Source organism: Emydura macquarii, unplaced genomic scaffold, assembly GCF_026122565.2.
Source record: "Emydura macquarii macquarii isolate MOO-44397 ecotype Brisbane River unplaced genomic scaffold, CSIRO-AGI_Emac_v2 contig_499, whole genome shotgun sequence".
Lineage (NCBI taxonomy): Eukaryota > Metazoa > Chordata > Testudines > Chelidae > Emydura > Emydura macquarii.
Window position 1 is genome coordinate 12,790,815 of NW_027130636.1, and position 22,925 is coordinate 12,813,739.

A 22,925-nucleotide genomic window follows, 5' to 3' on the forward strand; every position below is an offset into this window, starting at 1 on the left:
TTTACTAGACATGTATCATAAATGGGCAGGAAAGCTAGCAGAGATTGAATTTGGCGAGTCCAGTGTTGGAAGAATGCTGAGAGTGTCATGGGGTGCTTTGCTTACTATTGGAACTCCTCCCTGTGGCCACATCTGGGGATTAGCTCTGCCTGTTGTTGATTCTGGACACTTTGTGATCAGTGTGGATACCAGTGAGACTCGGTTTGCCCGATTTGCAGATCAATAAGATTTAATGTGCAAGGTTTTCTATAAATATACTAGTTAAATACAAAGCCTAAAATTAACTACAATATATCATACTCACTAAGCCTGAAGAGCTAAGCAGTAACTCAGAAGGATGTATATAGGAACGGCTTTCTTCAGGGGCCCCGCCAGGGAGTCAGTGGATCCTTTGGTCAGGAGTCAGGTGTTCATGGAGCGCCCCCCTTTGTCTAAATGGTAACTACTTATACCCTTCCATAAACAACCTTCACCTAATTATCTCTCTCTCATGATCATATATGCTAATTACCTACATTGGGTTTCCACGCTTAACTACATTCCATTCTCACCATAATAATTGGGGTCGTCAAAACAACATCTGGTGATAGGAGGGGCAGAGTAAAAGTATGCCCCTTGGCAATAAAACAGCGTACTCCCAGATGTTCAAGGATAGCTTCTTGTTCCCATCACTGTTACCTATGTGCAGCTGCAAGCATACAGTATCTGTATTTTGTCTTGTTATGTGCCAGGGTATGCAGAAACTGAGACATCTATAAGGTTATTCAGTCTTTGCCAACTGGAAGATGTCATGCTACAGGGGTCAGAATAGCCAAGCAAGCAACTGAATGCTATGCTAGGCCTGTAGGACAGTGGTCAAGCAAATCAAATTGTACTGGGCCTCCAACACCTGTCTGTTGCCCACTTCTGCAGTTGTGCGCTCCTCCTCTCTCTCTGTGTTGCGCTTTCAAAATTCAACTACTCCTGCTTCATGGCTTGGCCCTCTGGATGGATCACTGTAGCCCTCTCCTTCCAGGGCAGGAAAGACTCTCAGGACTTACTGTCCAATGCAGTCTTTCCTCTCATTCCCCTTAATGATGCCACTACCCAGTGGCCGGTTGGGAACCAAGGCCTGCCTGACATTGGGTTCCAGCCCAGAGACGCTATAACAAGCAGTCGAAATCTGCACAGTTTGAACCTTACTGCTGTATATTTGGGCTGCTCCTATGTTGCCTTCTCTCATCATGAGAGTGACTGCAATCTCTCTCTCTCTCTCTCTCTGCTGCCCCCTTCAGCTGTCAACTACTGGGCTTTATACAGGCCTTTCCTGTCCAGCTGAGCGTCATCTCTAATTAGTCCTTGGCCCCTGGCTGCTCCTCCAGGTGCAGTGTAGGCAGTTAATTGGCCTACCTAACCACCTTAACTCCTTCAGGATTTGTGTGGGGTGGACACCCCATCACAAGCAGATTTACTGTTTTAGTCAGATAAGAGATCTGACTGAACAAGAAAAACAACCTTGAAGTAGGTACATGTCCTGAAATTTGCATTATTTAAGATACTGCCTTCAGTAATAGGCAGTGCTACAATGAAGCATGAATAATTGAACAGTAACCATGTAGCTAGCCAAGTTAATACTCTGATTGGATGATTCCACAAAGAGTTGCAGAGTTCAGCATGCACAATCTGTTTTGCTCCATCAGTGTGTCTGCTGTGGCAGCAGCTAGAAAATGTACTTCAGAAGACCCTTCAGACTTTATTTAGGTTATCATACTTTTATTTTGTTAAGCCCAAATTATTTATGGATATATGGAAGAGAAATAAGATCCTCTTCCATAACCATGTCAAGATAATTGCAGTATTGTCTCAATTTTATGACCAACAAAATAATCCCATTATTAAAGATTTTTTAACATTATTTCATTTAACATTTTAAAAGAGAAACACATTTTTAAGGACCTTTCGCCCCCCACACGTCCTCCCCCGTTGTGTAAAGCAGCCCCATTTCTAAAGCATTTATTTCTACTTAGGCACAGAAAATTCAGGATAGAACAGAAGTAAACAAAACATTAGCAGATACCAGGAGTTCACATGGTATGTATAATGTTGCATTAAGAAGCTGAAGGTTCAAATAATATTCATTTTCACTGTCTTATAGCACAGAAACAAGCAGTTATGGAAAAGATCAGGGGCAGAAATTTAGGGAAAACAGATTAGTTGCACACCCTCACTGTGGAAGGGAACCCAAGTATTAATTTATTTTGCTGTGATTTTTCACCAGTGTAGTTAAGGGTGAGGTACAGTGGCTGAGTGGTTAAGGTGCTCAGCTATGGTCCTGAAGGTTGGTTGTGGGTTCAAGTCTTGATCTATTGCACACAGAAGGGCCATCTCCAGTTTACCCTCTGCAAACTGGATACCTGATCCATCAGGTAAGGGCAGTCAAAGGTGGCCAGCTGTGAAACTGATGTGCATCAGCCATGATGCATAAGTGCATCAGCCCTATGAACCGCTGGCTGGGTGATACTTTGCTTTTATAGTCATGGGTCAATTTATTTTAATTTAATGCACACACATTTTTTCAGGAATTTTAACTTTTATCTTGTATGAAAAATGCATGCTATTTTGTGAAAAATTTCTTTAATATAATGTTCAAAAAAATATGTGGCTGTGCACAGGTTCAAATATGTACTGTTAACATGTTTAGAAAGTTAGATACAGTTTAAAATTGTGTAATATTATTTACCCCAAATACATTAAATTTTTTAAACATGTCATAGTGAATTACTACAATTAAACTTAAAGGGCCTGTGGATACCGTATAGGATCCCCACAAAAAATCAGAGATCTGTCTTGTCCAATGGTTCTGTTTGCTTCATCCAATACTGAGATGTTAAAGTGTAACACTTAAGATAAAAGGACAGATTAATCAATCAGGATTCTAATCACTTGTCTAGGTGGACAAGGTTAGGTAAGCATGGATTGATTCATTCTAAAAATTAGCCACATGGTCAGACAATCAGTTCTCAATATCTCAAACATTATGACCTAAGCGTTCTGTTATTTAGTCAGATAATTTACAGTGTAAAACACTTGTTGTTTGAGGATGTGTCAGACCATATACAGTTGTTGATGAGCATGTGCCTCATGCGTGTGAGTTTGGCTTCTTTTGAATAACAGAATCTGGTGGGACCAGGCATGTGCCCTGTGGCACTCCCCTCCCTCCATTCTCCCGTGCCAGGGCATAAAAGGCAGAGAGGCCCTCACTCAGTTCCCTTTTTCCACCCTTGGCAGCAAGATGGAACCAGCAACTCTTAGAGACTAGTCAGTTTTTTCAACTTACACAGTTAAGACAAGATAATCTTCATACTTCTATTTCCTTACATTGGACATTGCCCCTTCTTCCCCTCAAAAAACCAAAAAACCCAACAGCAGCAAGCATTGGCCACTTCCTTCCCTATGTACACCCTACTAATTGGAGGGAGGTGCTTTGTGCCAAGAGCCACACCTCTTAGCAGACTCATACTTTCAGGTGAACCTGTCTGTCTTGGGATGGACTGATTCCCATCAAAGGTGGGGAGATAGTCAATGCCTTTCTTGCCTAGAGGAAAATCACATCCCAGGGAGATACTCTGTGTGCAAATCCTTCTTTAGGTTCTGCAAATCCAGGGATGCTCAGCTCAAGTTACGTCTGCTACAGCAGTCCACGTGGATCACTTTGGACCCTGAAGTGATGATATCTAGAACAGTGTAGCTGGAAAAGTCACCATTGGCCAGCGCTTCCTTGAGCACATGCCATGCTCTGGGATCAGACAGTGAAAAGAAGGCAAAGAGGATATCTGCAAAAGCCAGCACTGGTGACTTTGATGCTGATGACCCTTGGCATCAGTGAAATCCTTACTGTGATGTACCAGGATACAGTCCAGGCTAATGAGCGTCTGTGATACCCCTGCCCTGTAATCTTGGGGGCCTTAAAATGCCTTGCTGAAGTAGCTTCCACCTGGGCAGCTCATAAACAGTCTTCCAGCATGCAAACCATACCCTTAGAGTCTATGTGTAACGACAGCCTGCCAGCCACACTGGGATTACACTCTGCTTCTCACCAGCCTTATTTATATTGCAGGGTGATCCAAACATAGTCTTAGATTTTCTCTGTGATATGTAAGTCCTGTACTGCCCAGTCCTCTCGACAATGCAAGTTATATTAGGCCCATTATTTTTTTTAAAAAAATAATGTGCACACAACTTGTCATCCCAAATGGAGTTTCACAGACATTTCAATTTAAAACAGTGGATTAGATAAAACAAAAAAACCAAGTTAATAACTACAAAGAGAGAGCTTGTAAGTGAGTACAGGTAATGAAGCATAAAGATCAGAAATGGTTACAAGAAAATTAAAGATAAGAGGTTTACTAAAAATACCTGACTTAAAAACTATATCAGATTCAAGCAAAGTTTCTTTCGGCAGTCTTACTGACCAAATCCTATAGATCAGGATCCCTTCTCCCAGGGTGCATCACTTGTTTCTTTTTTCACTTCAGGTACAGTGAATGTGATGAGCAGAGAGAGAGGGCTGCTTTGTCCCTTCTTTTATAGTTTCAGTTCCCTCTTGAAAAACATTTCCAGCTGGGCACCAGGAGACAAACAGTCTATGTGGAAGAATGTTCCCTGCTGCTTTTTTCCCCACCTGTTTGAGTGGACACATCCCTTTGTTTAGGACAGAACTGTTTGCTAACCTCAGTTTGGGCAGGACTGTGGGGTTTGGAACATATGTCAATAACATAGTACAGGGAAATCTTACAACTTCACATACAATGTTCACCACACACATTTTCAGGACCAAAAAGACCAGCAAACTATGAGTTTTTAAATGATACCTTACAAGGCATGCTTTGTACAAAGATTTTTACAATAGTATGTAGTGTGTGAATACAGAAATATATTCCGTTACACTCTTGGCATCAGTGAAATACTTGCAAAGAGCATCAGTGCAGCCCTCCAGAAAGTATCCTAGTCAATTAAGCAGGTACCTATGCTCCTACAGAATGGTGAAACTGAAGTGCAGAGCCAGATGGAGATCAAGCATAACTCCAAGCATGAGAGAACATCCAGAAAGAGGACATGAAACACCACTCCTCCAAGGACAGAGCTTTCAAGTCCTCCACCAAAACTGGAACATTGTATGGGGAGAGAAACTTGATACTGTCCCTGGTACCAGCACCCATAACTGAGCCAGGCAAAGGCCAGAGATATACCCTAGAGGAATCTGTTTTCCCTTTAGAGACATTCCATGCATCAAAATGGCTTTGGGAACTGGTACCACTATTGCATGTGGCAGTACCATTGGAAGAGATTTACTCCTCCCCATCACCTAACTCCTTATTTTAACTGGTGTTGGGTGGGAATCCCTCTCTCTTATCTTCAGAGAGGGATCCCAGGGAAGATGCAAAGGGGCCCTCAGTTAGAGCCCTGCCTCAGACAGAGTGGCCAGCCGCAATCAGGCCAGTATCAATTGGCCTTAGTGGGGACAGCATCGCATATGTCCAGGGGCACATCCCCGCCATGCATCCATAGATGTAGCCGATGCTGTCTTCTTCCCTAAGCCACACTTTGCTCTGGAAGAGAGGATATTGCACACTCTGGATGTTTCCAGGACCTTGCTTTACTACATAAGCAGAACAAAACCGTTCAGACTGTCCCCCTGGTTGTATCCAGCAATAGCGCTTGTTTTTCTAAAGGTCAGGCCATCTGGTCACAGATGCGATCGAAACGGATTACGCAGTGTATCTCAGGGCGGGATCAGTTAGCTGGTTTACCTCTCCCACTAAATATTGCAGCTCCCTTTACCAGAACAGATGCCCCATCTCCTGCCTGCTTCAGAAATGTACCAATATCAGAAACCTGTGAAGCAGCGACACAGAGTAACTCACCCTAGACATAGCCACCTGATCAGATGCCAACGTCAGGAGAGCTATACTGCAGTTTCTGCTTGACGGATGTGGCCAAGACTTCTCATCCCACCCTCTGGAGGTGATGCTGTTCGCCACTCACCTATAGTGAGATCCACGCTGACACATACTCTAAGAAGAAAGAATGGTTACTTTTCCCTACAGTAATTGGTTCTTTGCGTTGGTGTCCGAGTGCATCCCTCTACCCACACACCGTCCTAACTTTTCAGAGTCCTCAGCAACACTGGCTTTGAATTGTGAGGGTAGTTTGGGAGGACCACAGCCAGCCCACCCTTTAAGCCCTTGCATGGGAGCTCGAGTAGGCACAGGGAACTTGCGTGGCCCCCAACTGATACTACTGTTCAAAAGATTCCAGTCTCGTGCATATGGGGCATGTGCACATACACAGTGGGATCCACGCTGATTAGAATGTCTCAAAGAATCATAGGGTACATAAACTGTCCATTGTTGTTCTTGCAATACAGTGGTGAATTCAGTGTGAATATAGTTCACTCTTACATTCACATTTGTAAAGATGTGTTTTGTTTGCAGGAGCAGGTGTAAATTCTGATAGGAGGAAGCCAGTTCTTCAATGCCTTCACTGAATATGTTCCACAACAAAATGTTAGAATATTTATCTATGGCCACAAACTACATCATACAGTAATATATATATATTTTTTAAATCTGTTTCCTGGTTGTGGTCCCCATAGTAATGAGGATGAAAAGGGTATCCCTGCAAACGTGGTGGTCATGACCTTTTACAATTTCTGAAAACTTTCTTCTGCTACCACCCCTGCCATTTCTTTTACCCTCTCATGCGGCTTCTGTCACTGAAGCACTTATTTGATCAAACAACTAATAATCTATGGCATCCTGCCTAGATTCAGTGTGCAGTAAAGGATACTAATAGAGCACAGCAGTCAGCACTCTCCACAAGTCAAACTTACTGTCTGAATTAGGTCATGCAAAGTTGAGATTGCTCCAGGACTTGAGTCTTTTGCATGCCACCAAATATCTCTAGCACTGGGCTGAGCAGGCCATTAATTTCTCTAACAAGAAGAACAGTGAGCAATTTGCTAATTGCTATGATAGGATTTTTAATGATCCGTCTGTGGGGAGTGAGATAATATTTTCCTTGGAAAATAGAGACATAATTCAAATCCACTTAGATATCATAAAGGCTCTGATCTTTTGATCTCAAAGAATGTCTGTAATGTTATAATATATACAAGAAAGCACCTTTGCACAGATAACTGGAAAAGATGATGTTCAGTGACTAGGTTTATTTTTCTGGCTTACAGGGGGATAGGAGACCTCAGTTTGATACTTTAAAGTCAAAGTTGATGGAGGGCTAAAAATGGCATCAGCAGTTCCTTGCCTTTTCTTTAAAAAAGCTGAGTTTTGCACAATATTTTAATCTGTTTACTCCCTCTTAGTGGGATGGGAAAGCTCAGTGAAGTTGGTTAAATAGGGGGGAGAGAGGTTTTCACCTGAAGGCTACCAGCTCAGAATTTATCCAGGAACCTGAGCCTGCAAATCCGATCTATGCAGGCAGAACCCTGCACTGCGGTGGAGCCTAGGCTGGATTAAAAAAACCCAACAAAACCTATTGTAATTGTAATCTATTTTAAGACCAAAACTAATTATAATCTATTAAAATAATTTAAATTAAATAAAAAATAATAATACCAAGTAAATACATTTTTGCTGCCAAGTTTTAAAGAAAGTTCTGCTAAGCACCTGGAATTAGAGTTAGTTGAAGTAAAACCAGTTTTGCCATCAGTAGCCTCTTCTGCAGGTGCAGAGAAAGAGAGTTTTCTTCATTTTAGTTTATTCAGCCGGTTCAGTTCAGTTCACATTTAAGAATCAGTTGGACACTGAACAATCAGGAAAGCTTATTTTCCTCTTTCAATCTCTGAATAAAAATTAGGTGTGAGAGGATGAGATCTACTAGTTTCAAAATCCTGAAGGACAAGGTGATGAGAAACAATCAGTTCAATTCACTAACTGCAGATAATGCTTCCTTTCTTTAATAACTCAGTTTGAAATGCAAAATGTGTGTTGATAAACATTTTAATGTAAGTTTTATTTAGTAAAAATATATTAAATGTTTTTTGTGCATTTTTAATTGCATTTGAATTTCCATCCAAATACAGCTTGAAATAAATCACAAGTAAAAAATTAATAATCTTGTAAATAAGACGTATATCAGTCACCATTTTCTAACATCATAAAAAAGTAAAAATTCAGAATTTGAGTAAGTATAAATTAAGCTATGTACTTGCTTAAATAAATGAGTATAGCTATAGTAAGTATATCTTCCTGATTAGCAAAAAGAAACTCCAATTTTAGTGTAAAGGTTATGTTTAGGTGTGAATCAATATATTTTAATGGTTACCAATCAATGCAAATCAAGCTTTCTTCAGGAAAATAAGAAGTGCAAAAGCAAAACTTGATTGAAGTTGATTATTTAAATCAAGGTTTTTTGCTTGCTGATTTAAATCATGATTTAATTCAGAGATTTTAAATCACTTTGATATAAATCTGTCCATTCTAGTGGAGCCCCTTTGTCCTAGCAGGATTCTGTTTGTTTGTTTGGCTTTTTGATTCTGACTGTGATCTCAATCTGGATTGTAGTGGAAAGGAGTTTATATCATGAACTACCCATAAAATCTAACTGACCTGATAATGCTGTTGGCATTTTCAGCAGAATGGTCAGGTCAGAGAGTTAATGGCTTTACAATTCAAGAGTTTTCTTACTTCTGATGCCTCTAGGACAAGGTGGAAGCCATGACAATATGAGGAAGCTTGCCCATGCCTGTTATTAATTTGTCAATTAATAGAATGTCAGTCTTCAGATCTGTGTATCCACCACCTTTCATAGCCACTAAAAATAAAAACTTAAAATTGAAACACACTGTCTCTGAGAACAATTCTCTTGTAATTAAAGCCCTGCCTGCCATAAGAGTGCAGCAGTCAGTGAAGGGGACAGCTTGATGTGCATGTGCCATCATTTCAAGGCTTGGCAGAGGTGGATCCCTCAGATAAAAACGCTGGCATTTTTCATTTTGCTGCCATCATTTTGGATGGTTTATTGTTTCAATGTCAGAAGGATGTTTAGTGTCTTTGCCTGTCAGCCTTGTGTTCCTTTATGACTATATATTGGCTTTTAATTGTAAATTTGCATTCAGAATATTTAAAGTTATGTAATTGGCGCTTTTTTGAACTGTAGGTTTGTTGCTATTGAATAATTAATGTAAGGTGTCTAATTAAAATTTCAATTTGTTTAAACTGCTTGGATTTTACTTTCTGATAAGTATGCCATTCAGATTCAGTCCATTCATTGTTTGATTTTAGTATTCTGCGGATGAAATTCATTAATTACACAGATTATGCTGCAGCCCAATGAACTTTTAATAGATATGTAAAATAGCTTTGAGGTCAAAGCTTGGGCTTTGTGAATTAAGGATTGTGAATTAAGGATATACATAAAATGTGCGATGAATAGAAGAAAAATGGATGAAGTGCTTTGGGGATTCTTCTGTCTGTAACTTCAATCAACATTTTTATTATTTTCAACATTCAAGATGCAAATTTCCAGAGAGAATTTAACAAGCATGCTTTTCTCTGTAAGAAGAGTTATTTTTTATGCTGTTGATCCAAATTTTTCCATAGGAGTAGTTATTTTTTAGGAACAAACTTAACTGTTTTGTCATGTTTTTCTCGAATATTTGATTTATAATGTGTCAAAAGCATAAAAAATATAGAACATCAATTTACTAAAATAAATTCTGTTTTGGATAGATTAGAAATATTTAATCGGATTAAAATCATTACAAAAGAAAGTTCCAATTTAATAGCATGCTGGTTTAATTGGCAAGGGCTTGTGAGGTATTGATGTGAATAAATGAAGAAACAGTATTTGGGTTCTGGGTGCATCTCACACACAAGTGGGAGCAACCCTATTTACTTCAGGAGGCCTGCATCTGCTTATAGTTGCAGTGAATTTGGTGTGTGGTCTTTAATGCTACGTCTTCCACTGCTGTACTCCCACCAGTGCAGCTCCACAGGGCTAGTGCCTGTGTCCTGTCATGCTCCATTGCTATCACCAGTGGAGCTGTCCAAAGGAAATGCAGTGTTGGGAGAATTTAACAGAAGACATAATAGCGGAGTCTTCTCAAAATAAGACATAGAGGCTGTCAAGAATTACGCTACAATCTCACCTTGAGGCTGACCCACTTACCGTCCTGTAAACAACAAGGCAGAGGTGGACCACTATGACTAAGGTAGAGAGTTGGGAGTGCTTCTATAAAAATAGATAAAGGCTGAGAGAAGCTGAAAAATACTAATTTTGGGGGAGTTGTGCACAGTGACATGACAGTTTGTACTAAGAAAGTGAAAGTTGCAGCAGTTCTGTGAGTAAATAAGGCTAAACTGTATTGTGTTTCTGTTCAATACAGATTAAGACAATTTATCGATCCTGTGTCTCTGTCGATTCATTTGTCTTCCAAAGAGGAAAATAATCCATTCCTTCAATCCATAGCTATTTGACTGCTCAGAAGTTGACACCAGGTTTGAATAAAAACTTATATGATTCCCTTGCGGAGTTATAAAATCACGTAAGCGCATTAAGCATAAGAAAAAATTAATTTAATTTCAGTGTAACCGTGAGCCAGAATGTATTAAAATATAAATACAATGAGATTGTGTAAAGGGAGCAGGATCTGAATCACATGTGACCAAAGTTTTGACAGGTCAGTTGGAGCTGTTGAGGAGATCTCAGATGGAAACGAGGCAGCAGATGCTATCTCACCTAGTGAAGCAGTGGTGTGATCTGGATTCTGATGCTCAGTGTTCATAGGGTGAAAAAGCCTCTCCACTTCTCATCTTCTAGAGCACGTCTCTCTGACTCTGACCTGGCTTCAGTAACTCAAATCAGTACATGGAATGGGAAGTTTGCTCATATTCCTTCAGCAAGTTCCATTTTCTTGTGGACATGTGGAGGCGAGGAATCCCTTTTCCCGGGTATCCTCACATACACCCACAGATTTTCTCCTGAGGCATGCAGATGTCTGATAGATCACTGATTGCACTGCTGTGAACATAGCACCTTGCCAGAGAAAGAGATAATAGAGAAAATTCACCCCTCTCCATTCCAGCGTATATCTTTAATCTGTCAAATTGGCAGTTTCCTATTTGATTAACTATTCATTTAACTTTTCCCTTCTTGCTAAATTTAAGACACATTTTTTAAAATGTGACTTAGTATTTGGATGCAATGATTAACATATCTTATATTACAGCACAGTTTTCCTTTAATCATAGTTTGACAGCTTTTTTTCTGTTTGTCTTTAGCATCTTGCATGTAGGGGGAAGCTACATTATTTATGTCATTTATGAATATTTACAAACATTTAAATGATTAAAAATAAACATGTATTGTCTTGTGAAGATAAGATTTTCATATTTTCACTAATAAATGCTGTACTCCATCATATTATTACTCAGTTTGACTCTGTAGTTTTCATGGAAATCTAATCTAAAATGACTTGTGAATACTAATATCTATCTTTTTTTAACCTCAGTAAAACAGACATATTGAACATAGTGGTTTGCCAAATGTCATAAGTAGTCATGTTGATTGCTAATCAGCTAATTCCCTGACAATTTCCATGTACTGCTTTGAGTTACTAAAGTCAGTAAAAACATACATTTTAAACATTTTAAATATCTGCAGCAGAATTTTCAAGCTGCTGCCCCAGAGTGTCACAGAAGCAAGGGACCTTGCTGCAGAATGCATGTCCAGCTTGTTGAGGATAGCACATGACCTTTTGTACATAAATCACACTTCATGCATGTGGGAGAATATATATACATAAAACCATGTGTTCATGTGCATCATATATGCATCATATGGTGCATACAGCACCATATACTCCATAACAAACTGGACCTGAGCAAACTGGACCCAAAACCTACAACAAGGCTCCTTTTGTTTCTGTATGTTTTTGCAATTTAGGATTTTTTTTTAAACATAGATACCAAAAGCAGGGATTTCCCACTGTGCTGTACACATTCAGAGGCATCTACCTAGTTAACAGTTTAAACCACAAAGCAGAAGTCATTGTTCATTTCTCATCAAATAAGCTAAAATATCTCCTGATTTTAGACCTAACCCTACAGAAGCAAGGACAATTTAATGTCAGGAGGAATCATCTCAGTTTTTGGCATCTGGTGTATGTATGGTTTCTTTTCATGTAGTTCCACAATATATTTTGCTTGATACAAGCAATAAAAACATAACATTAACGGGACAGTGGCATAGTTTCGACATACATTTATTTTTTTAAAAGGATTCTAGGAGATCTAATATAAATGCTTTTAATGATTTTAAAAAATAAAAAAAAAAGTTTTTGGATTTAAACATTCTTCCACATTGGTGCTAATGCATGAAAGCAAGAAAATGAAACTGGCAAACGGTTTTTGTTATCCCAAAAACTATCTAACACCAATGTTATATATCTAACACCAGTGTTATATAGTGCATTGATAACAGGAAGCAACATGAAAAAGCAAGCATATGTTATTGTTAAAGGGAAAAAATTCTTGTATTTTGTTAAAGCTAAACATCATTTTAATTTACAGCAATCAAACATAATTAAACAAGCAATCATACAAATAAATCTTTTACTAAAAACCAGAAAATAGATGTCCATGATCAGATAAAGTTAGATGATAACAGCTGCTTTGAGTGATGGAACCTCACCATGTACTAGCTGACAATTTAAAAACACATTTTGGATGGAAAGGGTTTGAAATAGCTGCCGTATTAACCCCTGCTTCCCCAACTGGAGTTTGGAATGCTGCTGCTGTAATAATAAAAATGTCAGTCAAGTTACACAATGAATCCCCCTCATTGTACTTTGATTCTTCTGTGATGTTATGGAAATTAAATTTTATGAATTTCTCTGAGGCCTTAATCTTTTCAACTACACAACTGAGTAATTTTCTTTGCTTCCTGCTCAGAAGCAGTCCCAGCAGTCTTAGCAGTGTTGCCTAGATACTCCATCTCCTGCGGCATCTGTAAATTGGCCTATTCCACAATAAGATTGGTAATCTAAATAAAAAGCCTTGGGAAAAAGGAATTTGTCAACTACCAGTTTAAATACTACTACAAGGATTGCTTTTCAACACCACTTTGCAGAATTCTGTTTGCTTTATATAGAAACTTTCCACAATAGAGCCATTGGAAAACGTATTCTTTTTGTTTCATACTGGAGTTTTGCAATAAGGATAGAAGGCAGAAACACATTTTAGTTTGAAATATCCTGTCCTGAAGGTCCCATTTTGGCAAAAAAATCTTCCTTGTGTTTGTATTGCTTCTCCACTTCTCTGAAATTATAGGAAGTAACTAGAAAACCTTCCAGGTCTGAAATCCAGCTTTCGGTGTATTGTTTGAAGAGCTTAACAAAAGAACTAGAAATTTTATTGAAGTGAACATTGCTGGGAGAAAATTTCAACTGGCAGTTTATGCAGGCTAGAGTTTATTAAAAGACCTCAAAGCTTTTAGGCTTTTTTTTTTTTGTTAAACAAATATATTTGTGGTGATGTTCTAGCCTTCAAATTTTGTACAAACCTGTTGGCAGAGGGGATTACATATAAAATAATTTTCTTTAAGTGCATTTCTTTCATTTTAGATTCTTGTTCTTGGGATATGTCAAATAATTAAATCAATGAAAAGTTTTGTGCAAGTTCCATATCTAGAACAGGATTTAACTCTGTGGTACAACAGGAAATCCGAAGTGATTTGGAAATGAAAGAATCTTTTATGGCCTCTACTTTCCTAACACTACACTTCATTTGAACTACATAAAATTTTCCGAAATCTGGAAACAGCCATAGAAATGACTAAAATCTCATACATTAATGTATCCTTTCAAACTGTATTAATACTGTAGAACTTAAACTTTTCTTTTCTTTATGCCCTTCTTTTCTCTTCACACAATTTGTCATTCTCTCAATGATTTTCTACTTACATAGTCACAATAATGTACAAATAACTTTTTTTCTAATCCCTTTATAAAGAAAAATATAATGCACACTGGTTTTGGAAATCTATTTAAAACTGCAGACAAAAAAGAAAGGGACATTTTGATACCAAATGAGGGGAACTCATTTGCCTGAGAGCTAGTGCGATTAGTATTTCTTCGTGCTAGATCCATTCTTGTTAACAAAAGACATCTCCCTTGGAACCACCTTACGTTGTTGCCTAGAGAAAATCTGACTTCAGAGTAAAATGCTCTTATTCAGATGGTGTTGTGGCACCCTCTAGTGGTTGAGATTTCTTTCAAAGAAAAACCTAATGTTCCTAGCTTTCATATCAGGGTGGTATATTGCTGTGGCAAAAGTCAATAGAGGTGGGGTTTTTTAAACTTTATATATATGGTATAATATATATATAATGGTTTATATGGTATATAAACAATTTCATTAAAGTACTAGAGACACTTTAAAATTTTCTCTTTATAAAATCGAAGTCAGTTCTGTTTTAAAACCCAGTGAGATTATTTAAGGCAAAATCTCAGTTGAATTGTTTCTAAGCAATATCAAGAAATGGATGGCTATATCTTATATTGATGGCTAAACGCCACATCGAGATGATGGTGACAGTCTTGGATTTCCATGGGTAAGTGAGCTGTCTAAAGCTGTAATAGTTAGGGTAGGGGTTGGGGGCGGGGGGAGGGAAAGAGGGGAAATACAATGACCCAGGACTAGATGAAAAAGGAGATTCTTTTAGAAGTGTATCATGTATGTAATGGAATATGAGAATGTAAATACACCATTCAGTTATGATTCTCAAAGCTTGTGTGTGTGTGTTTAATATTTTCCACTTCTGCATGTGTTGTTAAATATGTGACTTAACATGTACATATGTGATATGGTCCTGTCATGGAATTTGAATTTAACACTTTTTGGAGTTTAAGTTCCCACCAATACACAGAAAAATCAGTCTCTTTTTCTGCTTCTGTCCTCTCATTTTTTTTTTCATATTTGTCTCTTGCTTAATCTTCAGATACCCCCTGAAGTAACCCACCAGTAGTAATAATGAAAAGAGTTCATACTGTGGTTCACAGTCACTTTGGTTGAGGTTGTCAAAGCAGTTTAGGGGATTTAGACACATCTTCCATTAATTTGAACTCTCAGTTATTGTGTTAATTTCATATACTTTTTGCTTATATCCAGGACAATTATGTCCATGACACTTGTAGGATAGGCAAATGTTTGCATTCAGTTATTGTTACTGCATCTGTACTTGTTTTGATTGCTTAAAATAAACACACTACTTCCCCAGCTGTCTCAGTGAAAGGCCAAAGGGACAGCTGTGGAGCAGCCATCTCCTCCTGATGGGGGCAACCCGAGAATAGGGATAACCAACTTTCTGTAACAGCCATTTTCACTGATGAGAAGGAAAGGTCAGGATCTATCAGCCTCCTTGTGCCACACTGCTGCCGCTCTGTTCCATTCTCGTAGATCTTTCTGTTAGTTATATGCCACAGGGGCAAGGACATCTCGGAAGCTGCAAAGCATGAGAAAATTTAGTGGCAGTGAGAAGTCCTAGGTTTGCAATATCCCAGAGTATGTGGCACAAGTTCGAAATGGAGCAGTAGCCAAGGGTTCAGTTCTTTGGAGCTAGAGCCATGTTTCTTGTTTGTAGTCTCAGGGAAGCTGAATATTTACTTTTCCACGTAACTGAAATTAGTTGCAGAAAGAACGTTATTTGTTGGCATGTTTAAATATTGATTCTTCTACATGTTATGACTGCATGTCCAGGGGCAACTCGCTTAAGCGTTGTGCTGCTCAATTTCCCTACCTGCAAAATGAAAATACCTGCGTCAGAGGGAAATTGGTGAGTGTTTCATTAACGGTGGTAAAGCACTTTGAAAGACTTGAAAGTGCAAAATTTTATTAATAGTGAAATACATATCCTGATTTATACACATGCAGTATCTTTGCAGGGGATATTTGATCATAAAAAGCGACTTTTAGTGACTCTGTTAAATTGTGGCTGTATAATTTAGATATTGCCACTAACGCTGACATACTTTTCTGCTAGACATTGATTAGCGAGAGATTATGGAGAATAATTGATGTTCCTTGACTGTTTGCCTGCCTGGGTGAAATACTGAGTATTCCGTGAATATTTCCCCTCAATCTTACTGTGACACTGCTTGATTTGTTTTGGCCTCATGCATAATGGTCAACCCAAGAGTGTTAGGATAATTTTCTTCCTATGTGCTTTCACTGTGCCTGACACAAAGGGCCCCAATTTTACCTGGGTGAATTCTTTTATTCTTCCAAAAAGTACCATGGTGTTTTTCATGGTAAATCAGGAAGTTGCTTTTACTTCTCATTGAAAGACAGCACCAGTAGTGACATAGTGCCCTTTTAAAAACCTGGAGTGGAAGCGTAATATGGACTCAGAGGAAATTATGACTTACTACATTTCCAACAGCACTTCCTGCACTATAGCACCTAAGAATTCCCCGAACATCTCCCATCTAAATACTGACTCGGTCAGCCCTGTTCAGATTATCAGACCTGACAACATCACAAACCAAGGTCATGTGGTTACAGGCCGTTCAGCTGAAATGCAGTAGTCTTTCTGGTTCTGGAAAAATGTCCCCACACACAACAAGGGATATTCTCAGTATTTTTATAATAATTTGGTGCAAGTAACTTGAAAAGTTGCTAAACTGATGAATGTAACCCCATAAAAATGAGTTAACTTTTATTGAATTTTTAATATTTTTGTTGGACTTTCGGACACATTAAAGTCCTTTATATTGTCCTCAACAGTTCTTCAACATCAATGCACATCTATGTGGATTTTTTTAAGGAAAGCCCTGATCAAGAGCATATGTTTTCTCAACAGGAAATATTCCCTTATCCTGAAATGATGTGAATTAACATAATTAGAACTCTTCACTTTTCCAAGCTATTTTTGTGTACACTTATGTGTTTTGGTTTACCTCTTCAGGAAGCCATCTCACCCTCAACTTGAAGCTTTTGTTAGGCATATGTCCCAAGGCTCTGACGCCCAGATGGATGGCACCCTGAGCAGCCTGCCTCGCTTCCCCAGTCATTCCTTGTGTGAAATGGGAGAACTTACACAGACAGGTGAGTTTCTGTAGCTGGTTTATTTATCTTCGTCTCAGTCTCGAACAAAATATAGTCTGCTTCCGGGGCTCTTTGGTCCTGTTTAGATCAGAATTCAATGTGTGTTTGTGCTCTGCTGAGATGGAGGGTTCATGGTTTGAGATCTCGGTATCGAGAAAAGAGCAGCCAGGCGAGCCAGTGCCCACAAGATTTATGTATTTAAGCTGTTAGTAATACAAGTCAGACGCTTACCACAATGAGGGAGGGGAAGTCCATTGCCTCCCTAGAAGCGAGCTGCACCAGGAGCAGACCTGACACGTAGCACCTGTGTGCGCAGGTCTAGTGAGAGCCTCACCTTCAATGTGTTACTCCTGTCAGGATATAGTCCACTCTATCACTCTGATTGGTTACCTTTACATCTGCTAAATGATTGGCTATTGACACTTGTTTTTCCTAGCACTATTGGTGTGCTTTTGGCACCCAATCAGCTGTTACTTCCCTCTCCCACTATCATGCACTATTCCTATTCCATTTATGGTATATGCATGCATTCTTACCATATATATATATAGAGAGAGAGGATGTTTACCACTTTGACTGCTTTCAAGCTGCTTTAAGCCAATTTTGTGGTTGGCTTACTTCTGCTTTATCTTGAGTTCATGTCTAGGCCACTCGGGCCTAGCCGTTGCCACTTATGCTGCACTCGCATCACAAAATCTTGCGTGTCCTACAGTGTTAAGTAGAACCATGTTGAAAAATGATTTTTCCTGCTAATGTGGTTTCCAATCCCATGTTTAAAACTGCGTATACCCCACACAATCATGATAGTATCATATACCTTGCCTACATTCAGCCTACTATTCCGTCACTGTTGGGATTAGTTCTAATATGTTAAATCTACAGTATCATCCTGTTGACATTTAAAGATAAATAAATCAACCTTATTTCCTTTTTCCTCTTCTCCCAAACATGAAATTCCTCTCTGCACCCTCCCTCACCCTCTGAAAAATTTACATTAGTCCAACATCCAGGAAGAATATTAATGCTGATCTGGTAGCAGGTTTACGGCTCAATATCTTATGATTCATCAAGATTAGAAATGATTGGCAAGATTTAATTGTCAATTTTCACTTGTCATGAAGTTGCTGTTTCTAGCCCAGCGGGATCCTGAGATAGCAGATGTCAGATTGTGGCACTTGTAGGTATGGAAATGGAAAAGCTTTTAATGCATGAGTTTATTTCTCTTTCTCTCTCTCAGTTCTGAACAACTGGATTAAATTGATATTAAGGGGGCCAAATTTTACAGGTGATAGAATTAAAAAAAATTCCAATAAATAGTTAAACGATTCTAAAACATTGCTGAACTAGTTTTCCTTTAAAACATGACATATATAGGACACATGATGGCTTTGTGATGTGGTTATAGCTTTCATTGGTAGCCAGCTGGGAGTATTTACATAACTCAGTCATGGCTTCACTATTTGTGGGTAACGTGTTGTCTCACATTTATTCTGATAAAACCTTTATACAACACCATCGTGTATTTCCTATTTGTAAAACCATGTTACAGTTTAGGTCAACCAAATTCATTATCCGCAGTATTGTAATAAAAATGAAGTGTATATTTCACATTGTTATATGAAAAGCTGTTGAATTCAGATCCTCAGGTTTATTTGTGTATTTTGTGTGTATTTTCAATCCTGGTCAATGTATTCCACCACTCGTGTATAAGCTACAATCTGTTTGTGCATTTATTTATATTTGCTGTCCAAATATGTGCCTCCAAAATTAACAAAGACATTTATAAACAAACAAAAATCCCCGTCTATAAACCTAGGGAAATCAGTCATAACAGTTGTGTTGAAACGTGGTTGTGAGCAAGACATTAGTCTTTCTGTTGTCAGATTTCTTACCTCAGTATATGAAGTTATTTTGCTTTTTTAAAAACACGCTAGGAACACACATCTCTGTGCTCTGGACTCCCTTTACAATATTTAAAACAATACTGAACCATTCATATCCACTGTGGACCACCTGCACATTCTTCATTCCTGCCCCATAACATCATTCTGTCATTAACAACCCCATCCTACCTCTTCCCCACATGCCTATGAATAATGGAGTTCTTTGCAATGTATCTGGAAGGACAAATCTGGGTTCTGGCTAAACAGGGTGTTAAACACATTGTAGAGTTGAGGAGCCTCTGTGGAGAATGCCTTGCCAACGCCCACCTCCCTTCTGGATTGAGGAAGCATCAGCTATAGTGTCTCCACTGATCAGACTTTTGATAATGGTCAGTTATACCACAGTAAGTTCCTCAACCTGCTGGAGCCTGTCAGATCTCAACTGTCACCTTGGAGTGTATCATTGAAACAATAGCTAGTTGTGCAGTCCATACTGAGAGTGTAATAATAACTTTGCAAAACCCATTCCTAGCACTAGATCCAGATTGTGGCCAGCTATATTTGTAAAAACAAGAAACCATCTGGGGTTGCCCTGTGGCTGTCACCATAGCCATAAAATTCCAGAGTCAAATCAAAAGAATCATCATCCGCATGGGCATCAAAGTCAGTGAGCAACGTTGGCCTTAGCACATGCAAGACCCTCCTCATGAGGAATCTGCAGAGCTATCCCAGGATTTCTGCCATACAACAGGGTAACGTGTATCAATCTTAAATCCAACTTTACCCCCTCCCAGGACTTGCATATTGGCTGTATGTGGTCAGTTAGTAAGCAGGACAGATGCTCCCTGTGACAAGGTGTAAAGGTGCTCTGGCATGCCAAAGGTTACTGACTTCTTGCCCATCACTTGGCTGTACTGGACAGGGTTATAAAAGGAAAAGGGAGTTTGTTGCAAAGGAGCCTGCTATAGGGGAGGGTTGGGACTTCTCCCTTCTCAGATGGCTGAAGCTGAAAAGGCCTGAGAGCGGGAGAGTCTTATCCTGTGCTGGCTTTGAATTTTGGTTTTGGAAATAAAGCAAGCCCTGAAGAAAAAATGGGAAGAGGCCAGTCGTTGGGACTTGATTTCCTTTCCCCAGCGTGTGAGTCTGCACACTGGCTTACACTCCCCTAGCCCATTCCAGCTTTGTAGTGTGCACTTCTTAAGGGTTGTTCTGAAACTGTATGGCTGTTTATCTGTGCAAGCAGCAGCATGTTAACAGATTCCTCCTAGAAACTCTGACTATAAACCACATATTATTTTTCATAGAGCATCAGACTGGCTCTCCTGTTTAATTATTTTTAAGTTCTATATCCAGAATTGCTTGTGAATGAGCTGCTTTATTATAAAAAGTTATAGAACTAGCTGTTTACTCCTCAGTTTAGACAGACAGATAGAGAGCTAACCTATATTTCAGATTTAGAAATATGTATATTTTATAAATTTATAAATCTAATAATAATTGTATACTTCGTGAAATCCTCCTGGATAATAGCCAAGCTTAAGTGAATGTTTTGTAATCAATTTTTTTAAACTAATTTGTGTACATGTTAGAAAACAGTAGTTGTCATTTTTGCAAAAATGTCAACGTTCTAAACATTTCCCACAACCGGTTTATCAGAACACCAATAACAAGATTTTTAAAATCTCTTCTAGGTGTTGTACAGCACTTGCATAATGGACAGCTATTACGGGAAATTTATATAAAGAAACATAAACTGCTGTCAAGTGATTGGACAGCAAAACATCTCTACTTGGAAACAACAGGGAAAAGTCGAACACTGCAGAGCGGGCTAGCACTTCTGTATGCCTTCCTACCAGATTTTGATTGGAAGAAAATTAACATAAGACATCAGTGGAGCACTATCTTTTGTTCTGGAAGCTGTGATTGCCCCATAAGAAACCATTACCTAGAAGAGGAGCAACGCCGCCAGTATAGCTTAAGGGTGAAAAACAGCCATTTGGAGAGAACATATGTGGATATGGCAAAAATAGTAGGCATTCCCACCAGGCAATTAAGAGCTTCTAACCCAATAGATTCTATGTTATGCCATTTTTGCCACAATGTCAGTTTCCCTTGTACTAAAAATGGCTGCATTGACATTGAACACTTTAAAGTAATCAAGACACACCAGTTAGAGGATGAGCGAGAGAGACAGGAAAAGAAACTCTATTTCTGGTATGCTCTACTGGCCACTCATCCTTTCCTTAATCAGACAGTTAACCGGATGCAGCGTATTGCAGAAGGCAAGAAAGAAGAATTATTTGTCCTTTACTCAGCTCATGATGTCACTTTGTCACCTGTTCTCAGTGCCTTGGGCATTACAGAAGCCAGGTTTCCAAGATTTGCAGCCAGATTAGTCTTTGAGTTGTGGCAGGATGGGAAAAAACCTAGCGGACACTTTATCCGCATCCTGTATAATGGGTTTGATGTCACATTCCAGACCTCGTTTTGCCGGGATCATAACAAGCATTCCAGCAAGCCCATGTGTCCTCTAGAAAAGCTGGTTCATTTTGTCAAAAGGGACATGTTTTCAGTTTTTAATAGCACTAATTATTATGATGCATGTCGCAGGAGACCATTTTAAAGGGCATGGAGGAGAGGAAGAAATTTTAATTTGTGTATTGATACAAGATCTGTGTGTCTTTGTTAGTGGAGGGAGTGGCGTTTGCCTTTCGGTTTTTCAAATTCTAGTACATGTAAGTACAAAATATTGCTTGAAACAGGTTTTAATATAGTTTTATTTTCACCAAAATGCATTCTAGATGTTCTGAAGTAGAAAATAATGTTCTTGTTTTTTTTAAGTATGCTTATGAACACACTTGCTAAATTATTTGTAATTAATTGATAAATTAAGTGGGCTACTGTAAACTGGACATTGCTTGAAACCATGTGAAAGTATAGGTTTGGTTCCTCTGTTTTCCAGGACAGTATTTGGATATTAGAAAATGTTCTTTTTCTACCATATTATCACAATAGTTTTAATACATTATGAACAAACTGGATCAAAAGTATTTATGTATTCCATGCATCTGTATTGTAGCCTTGCTAAAGAAATCTTGTGACTGGAACATCCTTCCCTTTACCAGCAGGGAAATATTAGGGGACAAGCTGACAGAAATACACACATGTTTGTGCAGCCTAATTAGAGCACACGCAAAAGTGTGCATGCTTTTTTGCACACAGCCCTCTGAAAATTTGTCAGTCGGGTAGGTGTACTGAATGAATGGATAGAAACTTCTGTTCTTTGATCAAACTTTCAGCACTTTCATAAATAGTTTGAACACAGTGCAGAAATGTTTAAGGTTGTGTGACTATCATCAGAAACAGATAAGTAAATGCTAATATTACAGCTAAACATGAGGGGAAAATTAGAACAATAAATCCAGTTAGATTAATGGTAAAACTTTGGGATCTTTCCCATTAGTAACTGTGTTCATGCTGGTAGACTGTGGTACAAACTGGTGTGTTTTAGTCTGATGTAATAGCTGTGTTAGGCAGAAAGACAGCTTGACTAAATGCTCAGAATTTTTGTAGTCCAATTAGTATTTTTATAGACTAGGAAGATGTTTATAAATAAAGCCAGTATCGTACATACTGTATTGTGTGTATGTATAGCGCACTACATTTTTCTTACCTGCTTGGTTTGCAAAGGGCTGTGAAAAGCTGATTTTTGTAGACACTTTCCAATGATCAGGATAGACAACTTGGGAACAAACTAACTTTTATGGATAATTTATCTTGAGCTACCATAATAGGTATGTAAACTCCATTTTTAAACTACTTTCATGTCTTATGAGGAGTTAATTCGGATCCAATTTTTAATATAAATGTTTGAAAAGTTACTCAATACTAGAGTATTACATTTTATATTTGTAAAGTTTTTTACATGTAGGCACCCTGT

The 22,925-nt window shown here is 38.6% G+C and overlaps 1 protein-coding gene across 6 annotated transcripts in view; it reads left to right on the forward strand.

Moving 5' to 3' along the window:
- PXYLP1 (2-phosphoxylose phosphatase 1) overlaps positions 1-22,618 on the forward strand; it is a 74,736-nt gene extending 52,118 nt beyond the window's left edge. For 5 of the 6 annotated variants that reach the window (XM_067538959.1, XM_067538958.1, XM_067538956.1 and 2 more), the window contains 2 exons: positions 16,963-17,102; positions 20,677-22,618. In XM_067538959.1, the coding sequence (XP_067395060.1) occupies positions 16,963-17,102; positions 20,677-21,608 (1,072 nt within the window). In that variant the 3' untranslated portion in view covers positions 21,609-22,618. Of the gene's footprint in view, positions 1-14,706; positions 15,832-16,962; positions 17,103-20,676 lie in introns of those variants that run through there. The other variant, XM_067538961.1, reaches the window with a different exon arrangement.
- The last annotated feature ends 307 nt before the right edge of the window (positions 22,619-22,925 follow it).